Genomic DNA, 21,713 nt, shown 5'->3' with positions numbered 1-21,713 from the left:
CATGGTAATTTTAGTTAAAACATTAAATAAGACATTTAGATTAAGCAATAGTAACATATATTTCTTATAATAAAATCAACAATGAATCCAATGAATATAGATGAGAAAGTCTCTATAACCTATATTTCTATCGGTCTTCGTAATTTCAACTAAACATAATCATTAGTAGAGAAAGAAGGTATAATCAATGGCTCATTATAAGGGCATTATACAAGGTTTAACAAATCAGATTCAGAAACAAAAGGATTTTTCTTGAGCTTCTATTTATCCTTAATGACCCGCTGATCAACTTTAGTTTAGCATGGGTAGGAGTCCTCTAGGAGCTACACTTTTGGATAGATAGGTCTTTTTCTATTTGATCTAAGAAATTATAAACCAGATCGCTATCTTTAGAAGAGTGGGTAAAGATGATAGATTCATAAGAAGTGTCATGTGTGAAAAGAGTGTTCTTCACATGATCGATCATTTGGAGTAATTCTAGCAAACTCTAATTAGTGAAGAAGGAAGGAGTCATATATTTGGAATGATGGCTAGGACAAAGAGTTAAGAGAAGATAAGATAACCAAAGAGGGGTCTAGTAAGGGGGGAATGAGGAAAGACTACGGTGTATTGAGATATACCACGAAATAGTCCAACATTAATGTATCTCAACTAGATCATATAATAGGATTGGTTATCGATTGATAGGCATTAAGAGATCTAACTTAGACATACTATCCAAGCTCATTAACTCCTTATGCATCATCATTAGGCTAAGGTTATTTATCGCCATGAAAGCTAGCGCATATGATGATAAAGACAAATCCCCCTCGAGCAGCATAGTTTATATGATGTTAGGTGTTGTAGTTATGAGCATGATAGTCGACACCTGTTAAGATAAAGACAAATTCACCTTGGGCATCATAGTTGATATGACCACAAGCGATACAAAGGATGAGACATGCTTTGTTGAGAAAACGATAGACATTGTAAAGGAAGTGATAGATGTTTCAAAACAGATGGCATCACAAGGGAGTAGCTATTTGCCAATGGTGTTGTCAACGATATTATAGATATATTAGGAGTAATGATAACCAATGGTTCTATTATGTACGTTGAATGTGTTGAACTACTAGGTCATTGCTCTTTCATCTTCGATGTTGATTACTTTATTAAAGGATTTTTATGGAGAGAGGACATGAATCTAGTGATAAAAAATCAAACTCTTAGGATTGTCATCTATGCCTAAAGCTAGTTGAGAATCACTTATCAGGTGTTGAATCTGTTGGGAAATCTTTGGGGGGCGACATCATATGTGCAGCGAAAGAACAGAAAATAAAATCCCCTATTCCCAAAGAGATATTTATCGTCATGCGAAAATGTCCGTCGTCATGTCAAAAGGTTTGGCATGGATAATTCCAAGATAGGCCTCATACCGATGAGACATGGGATATCGCTTTTTAGGAGTATATCCCCAAAGACTCCTAAAGAAAGGGCAAACATGGATAGGATACCCTATGCATCAGTAATAGGGCCTATCACGTATACTATGCTATGTACCCGGCCTGATATAGCACATGCACTGAGTGTCATGAGCAAGTATTAGGTAGATCCAAGCTTGGAGTACTAGAAAGTAGTAAAGTGTATCCTTAAGTATTTAAGAAGGACTAATAATCTTTTACTAGTATATGAAGGTAGTAGCTTTAGGATTGAAGGCTACATAGACTCGAGTTTTCAGTCTGATATCGATGATAGCAAGTCAAATTCGGGGTCTGTGTACACCTGGAATGGAGGAGTAGTATGTTGGAAGAGTTCCAAATAAGATACTACTGTTGGCTCGACGATAGAGGCAGAGTACATTGTTGCATAGAGGCAACAAGGGAGGGAATCTGCATAAAGAAGTTCATCATAGATCTAGGAGTTGGGCCAAGTAGCGAGGAGCCGATTCCTTATATTGCGACAACTATGAAGCGATTGCTTAAATAAGGGATCCCGGATCTCATCAGAAGTGTTCTAAGGAGGTTCTAGCTTATTAGAGAGATCATGACCTAAAGAGATGTAGTTGAAAGAGTTCCATCCGAAAATAACATTGCAGATCCGCTCACAAAGTCGTTATCTTATATTATTTTTAGGGTCACAAGGGTTTGATGGGGATTAGACACATATGTGATTGGCTTTAGGTCAAGTAGGAGATTGCTAGTCATATGTGTCCAACAAGCCAATCATGTGAGTGATGACATATGTGACTTGACACACAATCTTTTTGCTTATTATATTTTGATATTTATTATTTTATATTGGCTATTACATATATGCATGTATATATTATGATATCCTTGGATCTGTGTAATGGAAATCGGATCGTGATGAGATCACGATAATGAGACCGATTCACCTTTAAATATAGATCGTAAATAATCCCGATCATAGATTATTTGAGAGAGACATCGAGATAACCCGACAGACTGGTGTACTGTATACCCATCCATATGATGGATGCAGCTGGTCTCATAGCTGCTCGTGTGGAGACACTAGGGATACAATACAGGTGTTTATTGGAGAATGAGTTAACTGATTGCTCCGCTTACTGAATGCTGGATGGTTGATGATACCTTATTGTCAGATAGTGATTCTCTAGTCCTAGTGGTGTATCTGGTCCTTAGACTTAAGATACCAAAGATGTCCTGTATGAGTGCTCCATTCTTTGATATTGGACTTATAGGTTTGGATGTCCCAGATCTTGTACAGTCGGTCATTGGGAGTGGTAGTCAACCTTACGAGGGATATAGAGTATCGATAGAGGATCATCCACTCTCGGCGTCATGAGAGGAATATTTCATGTGTTCTTGCTCAAAGAAATCCCTGGCCAGGATCATTCGAATTGAGAGAGAAAGAGTTCTCTAGGAGAATTCGATTAGAGTGAGACTCGAGGAGAAACCGTATGCGTCTGACAGCACCATACCCGGTATACGGTTTCTAGGATATTAGATGGATGAGAGACTATAGATACATGGTAACTGAGGATAGACATGTCCAATTGATTGGATTCCCTTGTATCATCTAAGGATTACGGCGTAGTGGTTTAGTACGTCCACAATCGATGAGTCGAGTGAATTATTATGGAGATAATAATTCATTGAGCCAGAAGGAGTTTGGATAGGTATGACTCACGGCCAGCTCGATATTGGGCCTAAAGGGTCACACACATATGGTAGACACTACGATGAGTAGAGGTATAGATATAAGATATCCGCAAGAGCCCTTATTTTATTGGATATCTAGTAAGCCCCTGAATTATTGGATATTATGGATGAAATCCAATAAGAGCCCATGAGAGATTATTGGATAGAAATCTACTAATCTAAGAGGTTTGGGTAGTTGGATACATATCCAATACCCAATAGGAGAGGATCCATTAGGGTTTGATAGGGGATCTCTATAAATAGGAGAGATTCAGTGGTTCATAGGTTAGAGCTTTTGCTTGCCTCTCTTATTCTCCTCCCCCCTCTCTACCTCAGAGTTGGCCTGGAGTTTTGAGGAGCATCGTCACAGCCCTATTGTATGGATCACCACTAGAGAGGAGGGCGTTTGACCTCCTTCACTCTCTCCTAGAGATCTGTAAGGATTCAGGGATATACGATCTCCCTAGGTAACACAATCTACTCTATATGCAGTTTTAAGTTTTACAAATTTTTGCACATCAATCTTCGCACGATGACGAACATCTCTTTGAGAATAGGGGATTTTGTTTTTTGTTCTTCCGCTGCACATGTGATGTCGCCCTCAAGATTTTCGAATAGTGGTATCAGAGCCAGGTTGTTCATGCAATAGATTGGTTTTGAACTACGTGTATTGTGTTTCGAAAAAAACTTTTGACGTCAAAATCGTTGATGCAGCAAAGAAGGAGTCTAGATCAAGATTTTCTAATAGGGGTCTGACGGAGATCAGACACATAGTTCTGATTAGCTTTAGGTCAAGTGGGAGATTGCTAGTCATAGATGCCCTGCAAAATCTCTATCCCAATTGACTACATTTGTAGTAGTGATGAGGGAAGTTTTCATAGAAGATAATTTTAAAAAATATAGTTTGAGAGGCCTGATCCAAATAGCTTGTACAAGGGATGTATAATATTTATTTATATATAAATTCAAGCAAACGGACTATATTCGAATCAAACAGATTGAGAGTTAAACTTAAGAAGATGATTAAGTAAAGAAGTGATGTGAAATAGAGATGTTTCATTCTAGTATTCCTTTAGCAAACCTAATAGATGAAACTACAGGGCATAGTATTAATCATTTTGGATAAAATTTGAATATTGGGATGCTAGAGAATAAGTTAAATATTATTATGAAAGTGCAAGGTTCCTCGATTAAGATTTAAAGGGCATTGGCCTCAAAGATGAATCGAAACAAGAAGAACCTAGCTTCTAAATTTATAATAAAGGGGGGAACAAAAAGAGACTAAAGTTTAGGAAGATCAAATTTAAGAATAGTCAATGGTAGAGGACGAAATAGAAACTTCTCAATGAGGCAAAGAGCGAGACTAGGTGAGGAGTTTGTGTTCCACAACAAAGTTAGTGTAGAATTATTTGGTACCTCCAATGATAATTCATTCATAAAAAAAGGTTATCAAAGTTTGTTTTGCTAACACGAGGGATTGCAAAAGAATGGAGGCCCATGAGGGCTTTGTGATGGTGGAGGGAGCACTCTTGTCATTTGGAGGAAGAAGAGGGTAGAGAAGATTTTTTTTTCCCAGGTTAGGAGGCTTGAGAGACACCATTGCAGGAGTTGTCGGAGGAGCTTGATAGAGAAAAGAAAAGAGAAGAAAAATAAAGAATTAATATGAAAGAGTTGAGGGATCTTGATGCAAGAGACAAATAAATTTTAATTTCTTCTTATAGACAAGTCTAAATATTTTTCTTTACTCACTTTTCCCTCTACTTTATAATGAGAAATCTCATCGAGGCCATATATGAGAGTTACTGCTACATTCATATACCTTTTATTGTATGTATCTATTAAATTTACTATTTATTCATTAATTTCATAATCTCCTTCTTGATTAGCATCTTGAACATGATGTAGCATCTCTTATCTCTCTGTTATAATTATTTTTACTCATATGTTCATGAGAGAGGTTTCAATCCTCTCTTTTAATTAAGTTTGATTGTAATTAACAATATTTTTTCCCCTGGCCTAATTAGTTGATTTCCAATTTTGCAGTTAGATTTTAGAAAAAGAATATTTCAGATTTCATGTTTATTTGAGATATTTTAGTAAGTACATTAAAATAAAATAAAACTAAATCAATTATAAAAATTTTTACCTATTAGGGAGGGCTTATCTCCTCATATTTAAAAGGGAGGATTTCACTCCCTCATTTCTCATTGAGTTTAACAATGGAAGGAACGTAGAGTGGAGCCCCGTTGAGGACAGATAGGTTGCATTACCTTTTCTAAAATTAAAATTATTATTATTTTTAATTATCTAATTTTTTTATATATTTAGATTAAATTAAATTGATATTGTGTTTGATTTGAATTTTTTTTTGGAATTCAATGTTATGTCACTTACAAATTCAAAAGTTTTGAAATATATGTAAAAGAAAAAATGTATATATGCATGCTTGATGCTAAATTATTGTAAATTATTAAAGTATAATTAATTAATTTTTCTTATGTTTGCATGATAAAAATTGATTAATTGAAATTATATTTTTTAATATAATTTTATCATATTATGATTGAATTCATCTATTACTATGTAATCATGTAATTTTATCATGATTTAACCATTTGATGATAGTTTGTATGATTTATGATACTTTAATTAAATATTAGTGTTAAATATTAGTGTTATAAAAAAGAAGATTTGAAATTGAACTAAACATAGAAGGGTCGATTGGGTCTGACCCATTGATTGGTCTCGGTCAACCCAATAGCATGCTCCTATTTTTAATCCAATTGTGAGGCTAGGCTCAACCTAGCCCACATGACCTACCACGATGTAATACACGTAACTAATCTAAGATAGGTCGACCCAGTTTGGCTCAACATTATGCAATCTAACACAATTCTCTTCTTTACTTAATTTGAGCGGTTGACTAAACCTAAATGATTGATCGATTCAAGTTGGTTCAGAGTGATTTCAAACTAATTTGATTGATTCAAGCTCAAATAACCCAAATTGAATCCAATCAAATATAAATTAGATGAGTGTAGTGTGGTTACAAACTAGTTAAATAAGGATTAGAGATCGATTTAATTATATTTTAGCTAAATCAAATCTAATTTAAATAAATTAGATTGATTTAGCTATGATCCAAGCTAATTGAGGGTTAATTAATATATATTCTTTGATATTATTGATGCTTTGATAATATTATTTTATCTCGAAATGAATATAACCTGTTATTTCTTGAAATGATTATATTTTCTTACTAAGGTAGGTAAGACGTTTCTTTTTTAGGATTAATGAACCATCAAATATGGTAGCTTGATAGTTCCTCCATTCATTGTTGTGAGTGATGTATCCCTATTTGAACGAGTGAGGGACATTACTCTATCTATTGTTGAGAGTATGATATGAGTCTTCTTCATCTGCTATTAGAAGAATAAAAAATATATTAAATAAGATAAAGTCTTTCTATCCATTTTTAGGATGACTATTAGTTTCACTTCACACACACACATACGACACTCCCATATTTGGTTTTTATTAAGGGGAGCTCATTTTATTAAAATATCACTAATACTCTTGAACTGACCTGATTTAAGCCGGACTATATTTGAGCGAGTGTAATCTTAGTGTAGGCAATAACAAACTTCTCTCATATTTGACGATTGCATTTGGCTCATCTTTTCTTCATCCTCTCCAATTTTGTCGGTGCTTATATAGGTGGCAAAATCCTCTCTCCTCTGGTTTTGGCTCTTCTCTAGCTTTGGCTTCTTATTTGGCTTTATCACCATCAATTTCTTTCTGACAAGTGCTTTGGTGACTCCTCTCTAGCATCATCGAGCTCTTAACAACTTCCTCAGTAGTAATTGTATGTTGTCTTCAGTAACCCTTAGATAGTTTTCTCCCCATCTAATTATTATCCTCTAATATGTAACTATTTAGTGATTTAATGATTGAATTGTGAAGATGAAAATCAATATAGTATTTTTAGGGCACTTTAATTTATCTGATATTAATTCAATTGTGAAAATGCAAGTTGTGGATTGATAGATCATTAGCACTTTATGATGTTTGTTATCTATCTTGGCATTTTTTTGATCTGATTTTATTTTATTTGTCAAATGCAATTGTGGATATCCAAGGATTTTTCAAGGCTTCACGCGATGACAAAACCTATGACCAGAGCACTTAAATGATGTTGTTTGTCACCGAATACTTGTTTCTCACAAAAGATGCTTATTTAGGGCACATCTCAATAAATGCTTGTTTGTCATCTTGTTATTGTCTTCCTGCTTGCCATGTTGAAGAAAACATAATTTACCCTCTTAGATGTTTGGTATCTGTTTGCTAGTTCAAAATTAAAGTGTTCATGATGCTTAATAAAATCCCTAATTCATTGATCTAATTATCACACAAGATGAAAAGATGAAAGAAGTTTTTGGGTTATCTTTACCAGATTTTTGAAGCTGTAGAGTAGTACATAGAATATTTTGAAACAGACTTGAATTTAATTCCCACATCTAGGCATATTACTTGATTAGAATGTAAGGGTGCTGAACTCACAAGTTAGGTTCTATCGAGATCCCTTCGATCTCAGGGTAAGAAAACAATGAAGTGCCTACTAAAGGTAATATATTTCATAACTTAATGATTTATATTAATCATTATTAAATTATATATAACTAATTAAATTATTTGTTTTAGGTGTGAAGTCAAAGATGCTTGAATCATCCATTACTCTTTCGTCACGTCCTCCTTCACCACCTTGTGCTTTCTCAACCATACATCACCCCCTCCATAATATATAATTAATTATTATAATTATATCGATCATGTTAGGTGTTCTTTTTGTAAATAAGTGCTAAGAGTCTAGGCCACATGATATCGATTTTTCCCAAGCTGTCATGTACATATTCTTACGAGGAAACCTTTTCATTATATAGTAGATATTCCTGACATACTCCTAATACGATAGAAGATAGTTTCTTCACTTCTTCAATAAAGCTTCTTTAATAATTGTTTTTATCTTCTATTCTTTTCATCATAGTATCAGAGCAGTGAGAAAAGCGAAGTTTCGCTCTTGCCTTTAGCCAACGACCAACGTCGTTGAGAAAAGCGAAGCTTCGCCCTTGTCTTCGGCCAGCGACCAATGCCGCTGCAGCCACATTCCTAAGAGGCTCCACGGCCAATCCTCATCTTCCTCACCGCGGTAGCCTTCGCTGATCTGCCAATAGTCGGTGGCAACAATAGCAGCGATCTGCTCTTGCCCTACTCACGAAGTATCTCGCTTGTAAACCATTCTTTTCATCGATCTAAGATTGGTATCCTTATCAGGAGCACTAGGGGCATGATAGAAGATAAGATTTCTCCAAGAGAAAATCTATCTATTCTGTTGAGGAAAATTCTATATGGAAAATTCTCTATTCTGTTGAGGGAAATGCTTTCTCCTAATATGTATAAATAGGAGATGGAACATGTTAATGTATTGAAGCATTTTCATTTCTTAAATAAAGCTTCTTCAATAATTGTTCTTATCTTCTATTCTTTTCATCATAATATTCTTACCTGTCAATATGCTCTATATAGTATTTGGGAATAGTAAATTGAGGGATCCATTTTTATGTTTATGGTGTCTCAATTGAGTTTAGCGCAAGCAATGTTGTTTTGATTTTAGAGGTTTCCAACCATAGACAAGTTATAGATATTGAAACAACGACTTTGGGTTATATATTTGAGATATATTTTATTGATTAGTTGCCTTGTAGACAAAATATAGAAGATTTGATGTGTAAGCTAGTTTTGAGTGATGATGATGTTGATATTGTCGACTTTTATCGATTGTATATTTTATATATTTTTATTTATATTTTATTTTATTAAACAAATTATACTTTACCCTCTATGTTACTATCTTATGTTGATGGCTTGGATTCGTTAACTATGATTGGACAATGATAGTTCATTCTTACATCGTCATTAAGATTTTAATTATTGGTACTCAAATAAGGAAGTTGAAGCTTGAGAGTAGCACCAAGATGATTGGATATCTTGCACTAATATTGATCGTAAGCTAAATCTCATTTTTCTAAGTACATATGAAATGTTAAATATAGATTAATTATGATTCTTAAATTTATTTATTTATTTATAAGTATAGCTATGCAAGCATATAGATATATTTATGCATCCTATTATCTTGATCATTCGCGATAGTAGAGATAGGGTCAGGTGAGCATCAACAACTGGAATGTTATCCACTTAAAGGTTGAAGTCGAAACCCGTATAGTTGCGTCACACGTAACATAGCGCGATGAGGAGGAAGTCCCTTACCTTCTGCACCATTTAGATTCTGGTCACGGCGTGACAATATGAAGTAGACCGTTGGACGGATTGCCAATAATTCTACTTCTTTTCGGGCATTGATCCATTTGTAGTCATGCGGTAAGATTACCTTAAGTCTGAAACCTTACGTTGCCGGCTGGAGTCGGATCACCCCAAATAGACAAAGAGCGGTAATATTAATTCTTTTTCGACACACTTGATCTGCCTATTAGAAAGTCGTAATTCATCTTGGCATTGATCCACTTTTAGTCATGCAGTATGATTACCTTAAGTCTCGAAACCTTTGCCAATTGGAGTCCCTAAGTAGACAAAGATCAGATCGTAGTCTTTGGACGATTTTGAGCCGCTATTATTTCTTTTGGGACACACTTGATCGTCCTATTTGAAGGTCGAAAGTTCACCGGCAAGTGCAGACACTACCGTGCAGTGTCCTAGCAGCCTGCAAAATGTAACCCTAGTTTCTTTTTGTTATCACACTCAGGGTTACAAGCTATATTGATTTAGAATAAATCATCCGTTACCAATAGCCATTGTACAAAAAATTCCTAGTTCTTATCACAATCATGTTATACGCCATAAATCGGCCGTTACCGAGATCTATGACAGAACTCACAACTGATCTATGATAGGAAGGCAGATACCAGTGTCTCTCAGAAGCACCTTTAAATCAATTCAAATACTACATACAATAAGATTTCAACAACAAATCGGCACTTACATCAGCCTTGGATCGTGAAGCTACAGAAACTGGTAAATGGTTTATCATCCTTCTTTCACATATTACAAACGTAGATTGCTGAAAGATTATAACTCTTACCCTTCTTGCCCAGGTCCCTGAAGCCACCTCAGTATTTCACAAATTAATATCTTCTCCAACATTCTTGGGATTGCCCATAAAGGAAAACCTAGAAGTCAAAGATATCTTCCTTGACCTCCACAAACAATCTTCATCCAATATGTTTGTCTCTGTGTTCCTCTTACCAATCAGATTCAGGTTTGATCACCAATCACTTCAGGGCTCCATACAAGGTAAGAATACTGTAAATATGCGAACCACTTTTAAGTTCTTCAGACCAACACCAGACTTTAAACTTCTTCCAATCACTGTATGCACCTTACATGCTCAGGAATGAGGCGTTGAATCAGTTCCGGGGAAGTACCTTCAAGCTCTGCAGACAAATTTAGATGACTTATCAACAGCTTTCCTTGAGAACCCAATAAACAATAAGGCAGGCAGGATCTTACCTTGAGACGTGAAGTTGAACAGAGGAGGAAGGGGCTGCCCATTCAACAAACGTGTGTTAGGGTCTCTCAACTCATCAAAGAATGGATGAGCACAGGCCTCCAGCTGCAGCATGGATGAAAAGAAAACAAAAACAATGACTAAACAGATGCTGCACCATACATCATTGACTAGAAGGTGAACAGTACAGAAAAAGATGCAAGCACTAGGCAGATTTAAACTATAGCCTTAATCAAATATCATAAGATGCCTTCATAAGAAGGTAAAGATGATGTCAGGATCAAATAACCTGATAGTTGTTTAAATTTAAGGTGATCGGAAAAGGAAAACAGACTTGCCTAGCAATGCAATTGATAGACATGACACCATGATGATTTGGTAAACAGGAAACAGTAGAATACTCAAGACAAAAGGCCTAAGCAACTGCAATGGTCTCCCACAAAAGTTTGCAGAGAGCATCAAGCATTCTTCATGAGATTTGAGATCAGAACTAGGGAGTGAGATGATAAAAATGATAGTTTCATAAAAGTCAAGATCTTGGAGATCATCATCAAATGTACTATGGATAGCTACTTCTCAAAATAATTTAACCTTTACTTCTCAAATCTAACAACAATATCCGTGGACAAGAATTTAATGGCTTCATTATCATCTCTGTAGCTAATCTGAAAATCATGCCAACAAATACAAGGTGCAGTGATGTAGGACATAAAGTACAACCAAATATAATGATCTCACAGTTAATGTCATGACTGCCGTTGTCAATCAATGATAAGATACTAATAGATGTTCTACAGAATAAGGTGTTGAGAAGAATTTGACAATAACTAAGAGTTTAAGACCATAAGCAAGAAAGACCAGGAAATGTACTCAGCAGAAAAAGCTAGTTCCATGAAATGCCAGCACAACAACCAACCTTATTAACATATACAAGACAAAACACAAGGAGAATTTTGGAACCACAAGATTGATATCTTTCTCAATAGTGTATGCTAGACAACATAGTTTTCTTTGACCAAAACATACAATATTCTGTAACATACTAGTTTAATTGGTTATATATGTAGCTACAAATACAATCGCCAACCAGTGAGCAAACTGTAAGTGCAGAAACAAGGCATGTGTTCCATTGCAAATTCACAAATCTTACCTTGAAAAAGGCATTTATTATTGAATTATAGATGCATAATATTAAAAAATCTTACCATCACTAGTATAGCTTATATTACAGGTTGATACTGTTTGTTTCAAGTAGCAACCATTAACAGTTCACAAGGCAAAGCCAAATTCATTGTGGACCAACATGATGAAATTGATTAATAGGTAAAACCAAATATACATACAGTGGTACAGGTACAGTTGATTCATTTTCAATGTTTTAAACAACAAAACACCGGCTAATCAACATTGTTACAGGCAATTTATGACAAGTAAGGCCATCAAATTGTTTGAACTAAAAATATTGACAAGAAACCTACCGACGAAAAATTTGACTTGTAGAAAAATGGTGAGTAGAAAATTCATGATGAAAGATGTTTCTTACAAAGTAAACAGATAGAAACAAAACCAACTTGTAAATACTGTTGTCTATGTCTTAAGTTTAGAGCTTCAATCAACTAAAGTAACCTATGGATGACACAACTTCCTATTAGAACCCTATCCATTAAAAATCGCTCACGAGAAATGCTCCAGACTATCAGAAATAACTTTGAGCATCATTATGCAAGATGCACAAATGATGACAATTTCATCAGAGTAATAGATATTGTAACCAAAAATAGTCATGATACCACTAATAGAGGCCAGATCAGCAAAACACTAAATAATTTGTGCAGAATGAACTCTTACAGCCGTAAAACGCAGATTAGGTGAGTACTGAAGCAGCCTCGACACAAGATCAACTGCTTCAGGAGGTATCCACTTGTGAAAAAGCTGGAAAGGGATGGTGATTTAATCATTTGGATATATTATAGGACCTTTAGTAAAACATGCTAGCTTGACCAACCTTGTGCCAAGGATGAGCTTTGATCTGGGGAAATTTGAACTCCGTGTAATTTGGGTTCATACATTTGATTTCTTCTCGTGTTGGTGTACCTAAAATCTGTAAGCAAAAACATTCATGTAGAATTAAGATCAACAAGTGGATAGAACTTACTTGAGATAAGATGCACTTAAATGTCATTTATGGATATACAACCTTTATAATTTCCACCAGCTGATCAACACCACTTTCCCCAGGAAATATAGGCTGCAAGAAAAATGATGATATACTTCAGTAAGACGGTGCCTAGGAAAGACTAAAACCAAGAAACTGCAGAAGAAGCATGACATGAACTAACAGGTAGCATCAAGGATGATGAGATACAGCATCACAAATGGTCTGCGATGATATATGTTACACGATGGTAAAGAAGCATGTAGAAAATGTTTTCCCAAAATAAATTATTTCTATAAAATAATACAATGATACAGGTATAAACTTTCTGGAGCCTGGTCAAAGTATACTACATGAGCAGGTTACTCAATGCCAACCGATTCAAGAAAATTAACACAAATAAACAGCATGTCTGGAGTCAAACCATCAGTCAATAATTCTCACTGCTGCTCAAATTCTTGTTCTCTATTCCATCAAACATGAAATTCCAACTTAAGCCATTTGTTTTCTCCACTGAGGAGCAACAAATAGCTATAAAATGGCTAGATAAATCTTATTTTAGAAGTGTGTATCTAGCTGGATAACCTATTCAATTCATAATATTAATACCACACCTGATGACTAGAGGAAAAAAATTAACTTAAACATTGAATGCTGGATTCCTCATAATAAAAATTGTGTTTAATAAAAACAGTAGTGCTTACCTGTCCTATGAGAAGCTCAGCTAACACACAACCAACAGACCACATGTCAATAGCTGTGCTATACTCTGTAGCTCCAAAAATAAGCTCAGGTGCCCTATAGTACCGTGAGCAAATGTAAGATATATTAGGCTCTCCTGGAACCTGAAATTGGATCATTCGATGTCAAATATGAGAATAACATCGTTCAATGATCAAGCACATATATCTGACCTACCAACTTCTTGGCGCTACCAAAGTCACAAAGCTTTATTTCGTGAGTGTGGGGATTGACCTGGAAAAAAAAGAGTCAACAATTCAAACGATATTATTACGACGTCAAAATCAACTTCCATATGTGTTTTGAATTCAAATCCTTATTCAGATCTTGCAATAAATCATTTCAACTATAAAGCACATTGGTGTAGCCATAACATGTCAGCCCATAAAATGCCCATGACTGCTTGCCTGGTCTCTGTCTACCAGCGCACTATGACGGCATCTCATTTGCACAGAATGGAAAACTTCAATGCCAGCATTATGTTGGCAAACTGGCTTCTTTCCTTCAATCATTAGAACTCTTAATTGGCTCAAATTAACTACTAAGTGGTTTCCTTACAATGTTAGCATTCAAAAGGTCTCATAAAACATTTGCTAATTGACTTTATATTGAAGAAAATGATGAAGATACATCATGAAAAGTAAAAAAAGAAATATTTCAAAGAAACCTATCACATCTTGAAATCATCTGGCCCCAACCAGCCCTGCATTACAATAGCTGATATAATATCTTTGAATGACAGCTTATAATTTCCAGAATTTATTATCTAACAAGAGGCTTAGAGTAAATATTTCATCCCCATGCATGAGATCAACATATCATAATTCCTCAATATTCTATCATGATATTACGTCTGCACCATCACAAAAATTGCCTTCGCATAGAATAAGTTATACTGACAAGTCTAAGAAAGAAAATGAAATTCGTCACAGAATCTTAAAAAACAAGAAATTATGAGGATCTCACCAGAAGATTTTGTGGCTTAATGTCCCGATGGCACACCCCTATAACACGATGAATATAAGCAAGTGCACGACAAATCTACATAACAAACAAGTAATAATTTACCTCAGTGAAGAAAGATTATTAACAGACAGTGATACAAATCTTAAGAAAAAGACAATGTTAAAATGCTAGATTGATATTCACCTGGTACGTGTACAACTTGACATAAATGAGAGGTAAATGCTGGTTCATCCGACTATAATACTTCACTATGCGATAAAGAGTCTCAGAAACATATTCAAGAACAAGATTTAGGTAGATCTCATCTTTTTCAGTGGTAGAAAAAAAATAGTGCTTTAGCTGAACTACATTTGGATGGTCAAGCAAGAGCATAATCTGTAGTTCCCTGTTCTTGTATCTCTTATCCTGTAAAACCTTCTTGATGGCAACAGCTTCCCCTGTTTCCACACATTTAGCCTGCCCAAGAAATTTACATAAGATATAACTATTAAATATATAACAGTTGTCCAGAATTAAAGCTAAAGTTTCTACCAACAAGAGCACTGAATTACCTGAAAGACCACACCAAATGAACCAGTGCCAACAATACGTTCTGCCATGTACGAGATTGTCTGACAAAAAATTAATAAGTTACTATAATGACCAAGTTCTGATTCCAACTGATCAATAAGAAACCATGAGATATTATACAACCCCAGGAACATCCAAGAACAAGTAAGTTCCAAACTATGGATACAGAAAATTGATGCATCCCCAGATATAAGAGTTTAATAATGTTTCCAAATGATAAAGCAAGTACAAGTTAGAAGCCACTGACACAAACCTCACAGATCTGTCACAACTGCCAGTTTAAAGGTGAAGTCATCCACAAACTTATGAAAGCTTAAATTCAACCCAAAAAAAAAAAAAAACATGAAGCTCTTTATGACCAACAAGCTAGTGACTTTAGTAGCATCTAAGTCAAAATTTGATACCAGTCACCAAGACAAGTTGCCATCAGAAGCACCTCAGTGCATCCAACAAGGTCTGGCAAAAGCAAGTATGACTACAAGTACACTAAGCTAAGAGAACAATGGTCCCATAGAATCAAGAACCATCTTATAAGGTGTACAAGACTGCCTAATTTATATTCAGAAATGTAAACGCACCTGTTTTGGCTGACCATCCCGGCCACCTATTGTTGTTGCAATTATCTGTCCCGTCATAGTTCCTTTACCATTTGTCATTGACCCATCCAGTTCCTGCAACAATTACTATGAATTACATCAACTGAATGCAAGGATGAACCAGATAAAAAGATTTACTTCCACATAACAGGAATACTCGAACGAAAAAGAAAACACAGATTCATACCTTCTCATTGTGACCGTCAGGTTTATCTTCTCTGATTGTCATACCATGCATTTCCCTTGGAAGTTGATCCATTGTTGCCGCTTCAAATCTTGCAGGAGGGTCAGTGCTCGATGTGCTTGCATCAAGATCCAAATGATACAAGGATATACGTTGATCCATAGTAGAAACCTTGTCTTCCACCAAATGCCGTTCCGTAAGAATTTCTCCTCCTTCCTGATCAAACTTTGCTCTTTTTGTACCTAAGTCCCCACCCTTACGTGACAATATAAAGAGCCTCAGATTTAAAGAACAGGTAAACTAGAAAATGAAGTAGAAAGATATGATTTGTTGCAACAATATGCTTTCCCTTTTTGCCTTTGCATTGGTGTGTTTTCATGATCTATAGGCATAGTACAAACTACAAACTTTGAATAAAATTTTTAAAGAAGAAAATAGAATTTTTCAATGATTTTCTTTTCTGGAAAGGAGGCTCAAAATATATATTTATTATGGGTGACACCTCAGTCAAGAAAGGTTAGTATTTCGGTGAATCTGGGATGACAAAGTGACCAACTTGAGATTAGCTTCAGCAAACACGGCCAGTTATACAATCTGAGTCAAGGATGCCAAAAAGATTTTCACCATAATTTGCAACAGCAACAGGATATTTCCTGGTTGTTGTGAAAAATGGAGTATTGCCCACAAAAGAAAGGAGCCTTAACCCCAAAAGAGTGCCATATGCATGAGGCCTTATCCTAATAAACGGGGAGGTCACTAAAGACAGCACAGTAGGGCCAATGAGCCAAAAATTGACTACAAATGTTTCACCACACTTAGAAAGGCCCAAAATAGTTAGATGTCAAGTGAGCTTCTAATCTGGTTTTAGCCAGTCCCGGGTAGGATTCTGAATAAGCAGTAAAAAAGAATGTGACTAAGTGCAAAATATAAAAGAACCTGCATGTGCTGCTCGATTGCAGCACTATTAGGCTTCGTTAGCCACAATTATATGTAAAATGTAGCATATCAAAACTCAAAGGCATATGTCTTCAGCCTGCCTAAGTCAAGAAGCAAAATGATGCAACCACAAGAGGGAATGGTTTACAACAGGAAGCTGTTAGTGAAGTGCAACAAGTTAAAATGACTACTATTTTATGCTTGTACAAGCTTTCGACAAGATTGTGTTAAAGTCCCTATGATGTCTGCTTATTTAAGACCATGACATTTACCATCTTTATAACTTGAACTTCACTAATCTGGACACTTATGGCAATTGGTTGGTGATGCTTAACCAATTTTTTGAACAGCAATACTAGGTCAGTTTCTGATCTATTTTTTATTTTGAAATTACACACGTTAAGTTCGGCATGCCATATTCTATGTATTCATGGATTTGAATGATCAAGTTCGTGTTATCATCATTATCAAGATATAAACAAATAAACTTTAAAAAGAGCTCCCTGGTGCATTTCGGTATCTTCCATGCCAATGATCAGACTTAACAACATGACCATCCTAAATCCACTGTGGTTTGATTGATGAAAGTAAATAAACATTTCCTTTGTAAGCAAACAGCTTTAGCTACACCTAACAATCCAACCAAGCAAACAACGGTAGAGATTTCCTGAAAACCCTAGCAACATTGATGAAGCCCTATAGTCATTAAACGCAGAAGGAAGAATGAGTATAACCAATCTCTGATTTCAAACCAAAAATCAAAATGAAATCGAACCCAATGACCAATGACGTTGAGGAACCAAGAAGAAGATATGGTAAATTAAAAACAAAAATAGGAGAAAATTCATAGGAGTCAGGTAGGTAGCTTACCGGATCCGAGACCGAGGACCGCCCCGACGCGATGCTCTTGAGCCGCCGCATCATATGCATGTTTCGCCCCCGCCCCCCCTCGAGATCTCCAAACCCTAACCCTCCGCCTCAAGAAGAACTCCTTCCCTCCCCTCTCTTCTCCTCCATCCGCAATGGATCGGGAAGAAGAAAAAGGGGATAAGAGAAGTAGGCAGAAGAGGAGGAGGACGAGGAGGAGGAGGAGGTTGGGAGAGGAAAACAGAATGCAACACCCAATTCCTGCTCCCTTTTCTTTCTTCCCCGCCCTCCTCTCCGTGTACCGCTTTGCACCTTGTTTTTGTTTTCTGTTTTCTGTTGTCCGCCTTTTGTTTTAAGATCCGGATTCTTGGTCAAGGAGGTTGAAGGTCGAACCCATGTGGAGCCGACCAGGGCCGCTCATCGGTCGGTCCATCGCGATCGGACGAGTGAACGCTCGGCTTTTGGTCCTCGCTCGTTTTCTATTTTTTGCTTCTCTTGTTTTGATCTTGACGCGATTTGAAGCGCGCGAGACGCGGTCGGCGACACGTTTTCGGGAAGAGGAAGTAAAAAACTGTTTTCTGTTGAACAAAAAAATATTTTTGATGCTATACCGTATTATCATCATCATTAAAAGTAGTGATATGCGCGCTTTTAGGAGAAGTCTTTAATCGATAAACTTGAGAACGGCTGTTATCCCATCATGTAACGGACGTTACAATAAGAGATATCATATTATAACGGGCGTTATAATTCCTCGGGATATTTGCTTGGTTATTTGGTATCATTTGCTCATCATGTTCATGTGCAGAATTAGTTGCCATCACGAGTATTTGATTCAATTTGCTTAATCCATTAAAAATTTGGATTTATTGTTGTTGACTCAAAGCAAGCTGCAATTTTTCTTCTGTTAATTGAAATGAAGCAGAAGATCATGAAATGTGATGATCACAAAAATGCAAGTTTGTGTGCATTGTGGAGCCTAATTTGGTGCGTTAATTGAAATGTGTTGCTTGTTATTGAAAAACTAAGTTCGAGATAGCAAAAAAAAAAACACCCTATTCAATTTATCATTATATTTTTCATTTCATCGGAGACATTTGAACGATAGAAAGAAGATTAACATGATCCTATACAATTTTCACATTAAAATTATATCATTTTTCATCGGTTAGAGGTCGATAAATAGTTAAGGAATTTTCTTATTTTCAAATGTTTAATTGGAATTTTAACATTATTTAGTAGATGTCTGTTAAAGCTCATAAGACCACTATATATTATATATTTTTACTGTCTGTTTCTGCCTTTGTTTTGCTAGGATAGTCCAAATTCTAATTCATTTTTTTTTCTCTTTTAACTTTCTTTGTATATTTTTGACTGGAAAATAAAATCTAGAACATAAAGATTGGAAGAAAAGAATGAGGATTATAATAGTTTTATACCTTTGAAAAGACTGATCAATTGGTCTTGGGGTTTACACACAGATTCAACAAACAATCACATTGAGTCAATTGAGATGAGTGGTTAGTATCTTTATTGAGATATTCCAACGATTGGTGTATTATGTCTTATACGATATTTAATGTAAAAATATTATTTAAAAAAACAATCACGTTCTTTTCATGGACTTCTCCGTAAAGATCAAACCTCTACAAATAAGAAAAGATACTGCGCATGTTTGAACTACCAGTGCTGTGAAGAAATCAACGATCTGAGAAGAGTTCACACACCAGCTCTAAGAAACTTTTATAGCATTAAAAAGGAGACTAATACCCCAACATATTTAGACATTCAACTTATCTCAACGATGAAAATAATAGAGTTTGAAAGTAAGATAAGAATGAGTGTACTGATCATTCTCAGTTTATGCTTGATTTGACGTATTAATTTTCGTTAGGTGCAATTGACATTTAAGTTCATTTTGTTAGATTATATTATCATATTTAATTAGATAAAATATTTTATAGATATGATTGGATTCTGATTATAATTATCGATCAATAAAAAGAAAGTCTAATTATGGTAAGATTGATAAGATTCCTTAGGAGATAATCTTGATAGTAGAGACTCTCATAATTACTTATCATATTTTCTCTATTTCCACTTATAAAATATAAGACCTCTTAGAGACTTAGAACAAATAATTAGATATGTTAATAATTAGATACGCAACTATGCATATAAGTAAGGATATGTCGATAAGTGATATTATTGAAATATTACATATTTTCTCTTATCTTTATTTAATCATATGAACTAATCAATAAGAGATTATAGATCTCTCATCTTTCATTTGTTCCTAAATTCATTGCTTATAGTGGTCTTATGAAGGATAAGAATAGGGTAAAATGTGAGTTTAGTTTTCCTTGTAAATCAATATGACTGTAACTTTTGGATTCTATAATAGTATGGTTGCATATCAGAAAAGATTTTATGAGAATCATCTGAAGGTATATATCATAAATTTAGATCTATTGCTATTTGATATCAAATTTTGATAATAAATTTTTTTACATAATAACAATATATTATAATTTTTATGCTTACAATTAGTATTAGAGTCATGATTGTGAAATCAAATACTTTAGATATATTTGTTAGAACCTTTCACTCATGAAATAGTATTAATTGATTTTTATTTACAATGCATGAATGATTCATCTATATTGTCGATTTGCTTTTCTATCTAGTTTATCATATTGCCTACTTAAAATGATATAAGGTTTCTCGCATTTAATTAGTAGACGACTATCGATAACTTATTGTCAACAACAGTATTATTGAGGGCAACGACCTCCGGTGGTCATTAGCCTAGTTACAGGTAATGGTTGCATATCTAGTGCAAGCACTATGGAGTGTAATAGCCCTATAACAGTTACATAAGACCATTGCATGTAGCGGTTACAACAATACCACTGCCCGTGAAGGTTGTAATGATTGTGTACAACCATTGCATGTGGCAGTTGTAATAGCACTGCCACTGCCTACAACAGCTATAACGATTACAACAATGTTGCTACGAGCAGCATTTGCTGGTTGCGGTTGACATCACTAGACGTCAAAGGAGCTTGTGTGTGCATAATCATGCTGCAATGACTGTGGGGTCGCTAGGTGGCATGCGCATAGACACACGTGGGTGGGGAGATCGCAAGTAGGCAGTGGCTGCACATAGTGGCGGCGATGCCTTGTGCAAGCAGCGATCGTGCCTCCAGCAACGGTCACGAACAGTGGTTGCGATGCATAGGTAGCATCTATATAATATCCCTCATTTCTGAATTTTTGTAAGGGCTTGTTTGTAATTAAAAACCTATTTTGAATTATTTATAAGGACTAAATTATACATCTAAGGACCTATTTATAAAATCTAAATACTTATTTATAAATCTGAGGACCTATTTATAAATATAAATAGTACAAGAACTAAACTATAAAATATATAAAAAATAAAAAGGGGTTTCTTCCACCGCCTCTTGCTTCGATTCCTTCAACCTAAAGAAACCAACAGAGGCAGTGTTCGGTGGGGAAGTGATTTGGGCTTAGGGTTTTGATTCAAATCCTTTCATTTAGGATCTATTTCTTCAAAGGCAAGTGTTCTAACCCTTTCCTATAGAAATTCTAATATCTGCTTTCACCTTGATTATAAGAAAGTTAAAAGAGTTTTGGCCTTACAATTGTTATCAATCTCGTTTAGGTATAAAGCTTTGAATCTGGAATTTTTAAGATTTATGATCTATCTATCTTGTTTTTGTTATAACTCCTTATATTGAATTCTGAATTTAGCAAAACTTATTTTATCTAAAAATTAGACTTATAAATCTTTCTTTTTATATCGTGATTGAAAGATTTGGAGTAATATCTCCTTATGAAGTTTTATATGAGCAAAAGTGTAAAACACTTATATGTTGGGAAGAAGTTGGTGACAAAAAGTTGTTAGTTGCATATAAAATACAAGAGACTA

At 35.2% G+C, this 21,713-nt stretch overlaps 1 protein-coding gene across 2 annotated transcripts; it reads right to left on the bottom strand.

The window, feature by feature from the left end:
* Positions 1 to 10,148: 10,148 nt before the first annotated feature.
* LOC135652254 (shaggy-related protein kinase epsilon-like) lies at positions 10,149 to 18,037 on the bottom strand. 2 transcript variants are annotated; one of them, XM_065173084.1, is made up of 14 exons: positions 17,762 to 18,037; positions 15,959 to 16,210; positions 15,754 to 15,846; positions 15,157 to 15,216; positions 14,789 to 15,061; positions 14,606 to 14,680; positions 13,817 to 13,873; positions 13,603 to 13,743; positions 12,941 to 12,991; positions 12,749 to 12,844; positions 12,592 to 12,675; positions 10,746 to 10,848; positions 10,615 to 10,669; positions 10,149 to 10,538 (listed from the first exon to the last, which is right to left on the bottom strand). In XM_065173084.1, the coding sequence occupies exons 1-14, from the start codon at positions 17,819 to 17,821 to the stop codon at positions 10,508 to 10,510; spliced, it is 1,431 nt and encodes a 476-aa protein (XP_065029156.1). In that variant the 5' UTR covers positions 17,822 to 18,037; the 3' UTR covers positions 10,149 to 10,507. The 2 variants fall into 2 exon arrangements, with proteins under 2 accessions (XP_065029156.1, XP_065029153.1); XM_065173081.1 differs by having other exon boundaries at positions 10,620 to 10,669.
* Between the last annotated feature and the right edge of the window lie 3,676 nt (positions 18,038 to 21,713).

Source organism: Musa acuminata, chromosome BXJ1-4 (assembly GCF_036884655.1).
Source record: "Musa acuminata AAA Group cultivar baxijiao chromosome BXJ1-4, Cavendish_Baxijiao_AAA, whole genome shotgun sequence".
In the NCBI taxonomy this organism is placed as follows: domain Eukaryota; kingdom Viridiplantae; phylum Streptophyta; class Magnoliopsida; order Zingiberales; family Musaceae; genus Musa; species Musa acuminata.
Note: the sequence above shows the minus strand (reverse complement) of the source record. Positions and strands in the feature narration are given on the sequence as shown.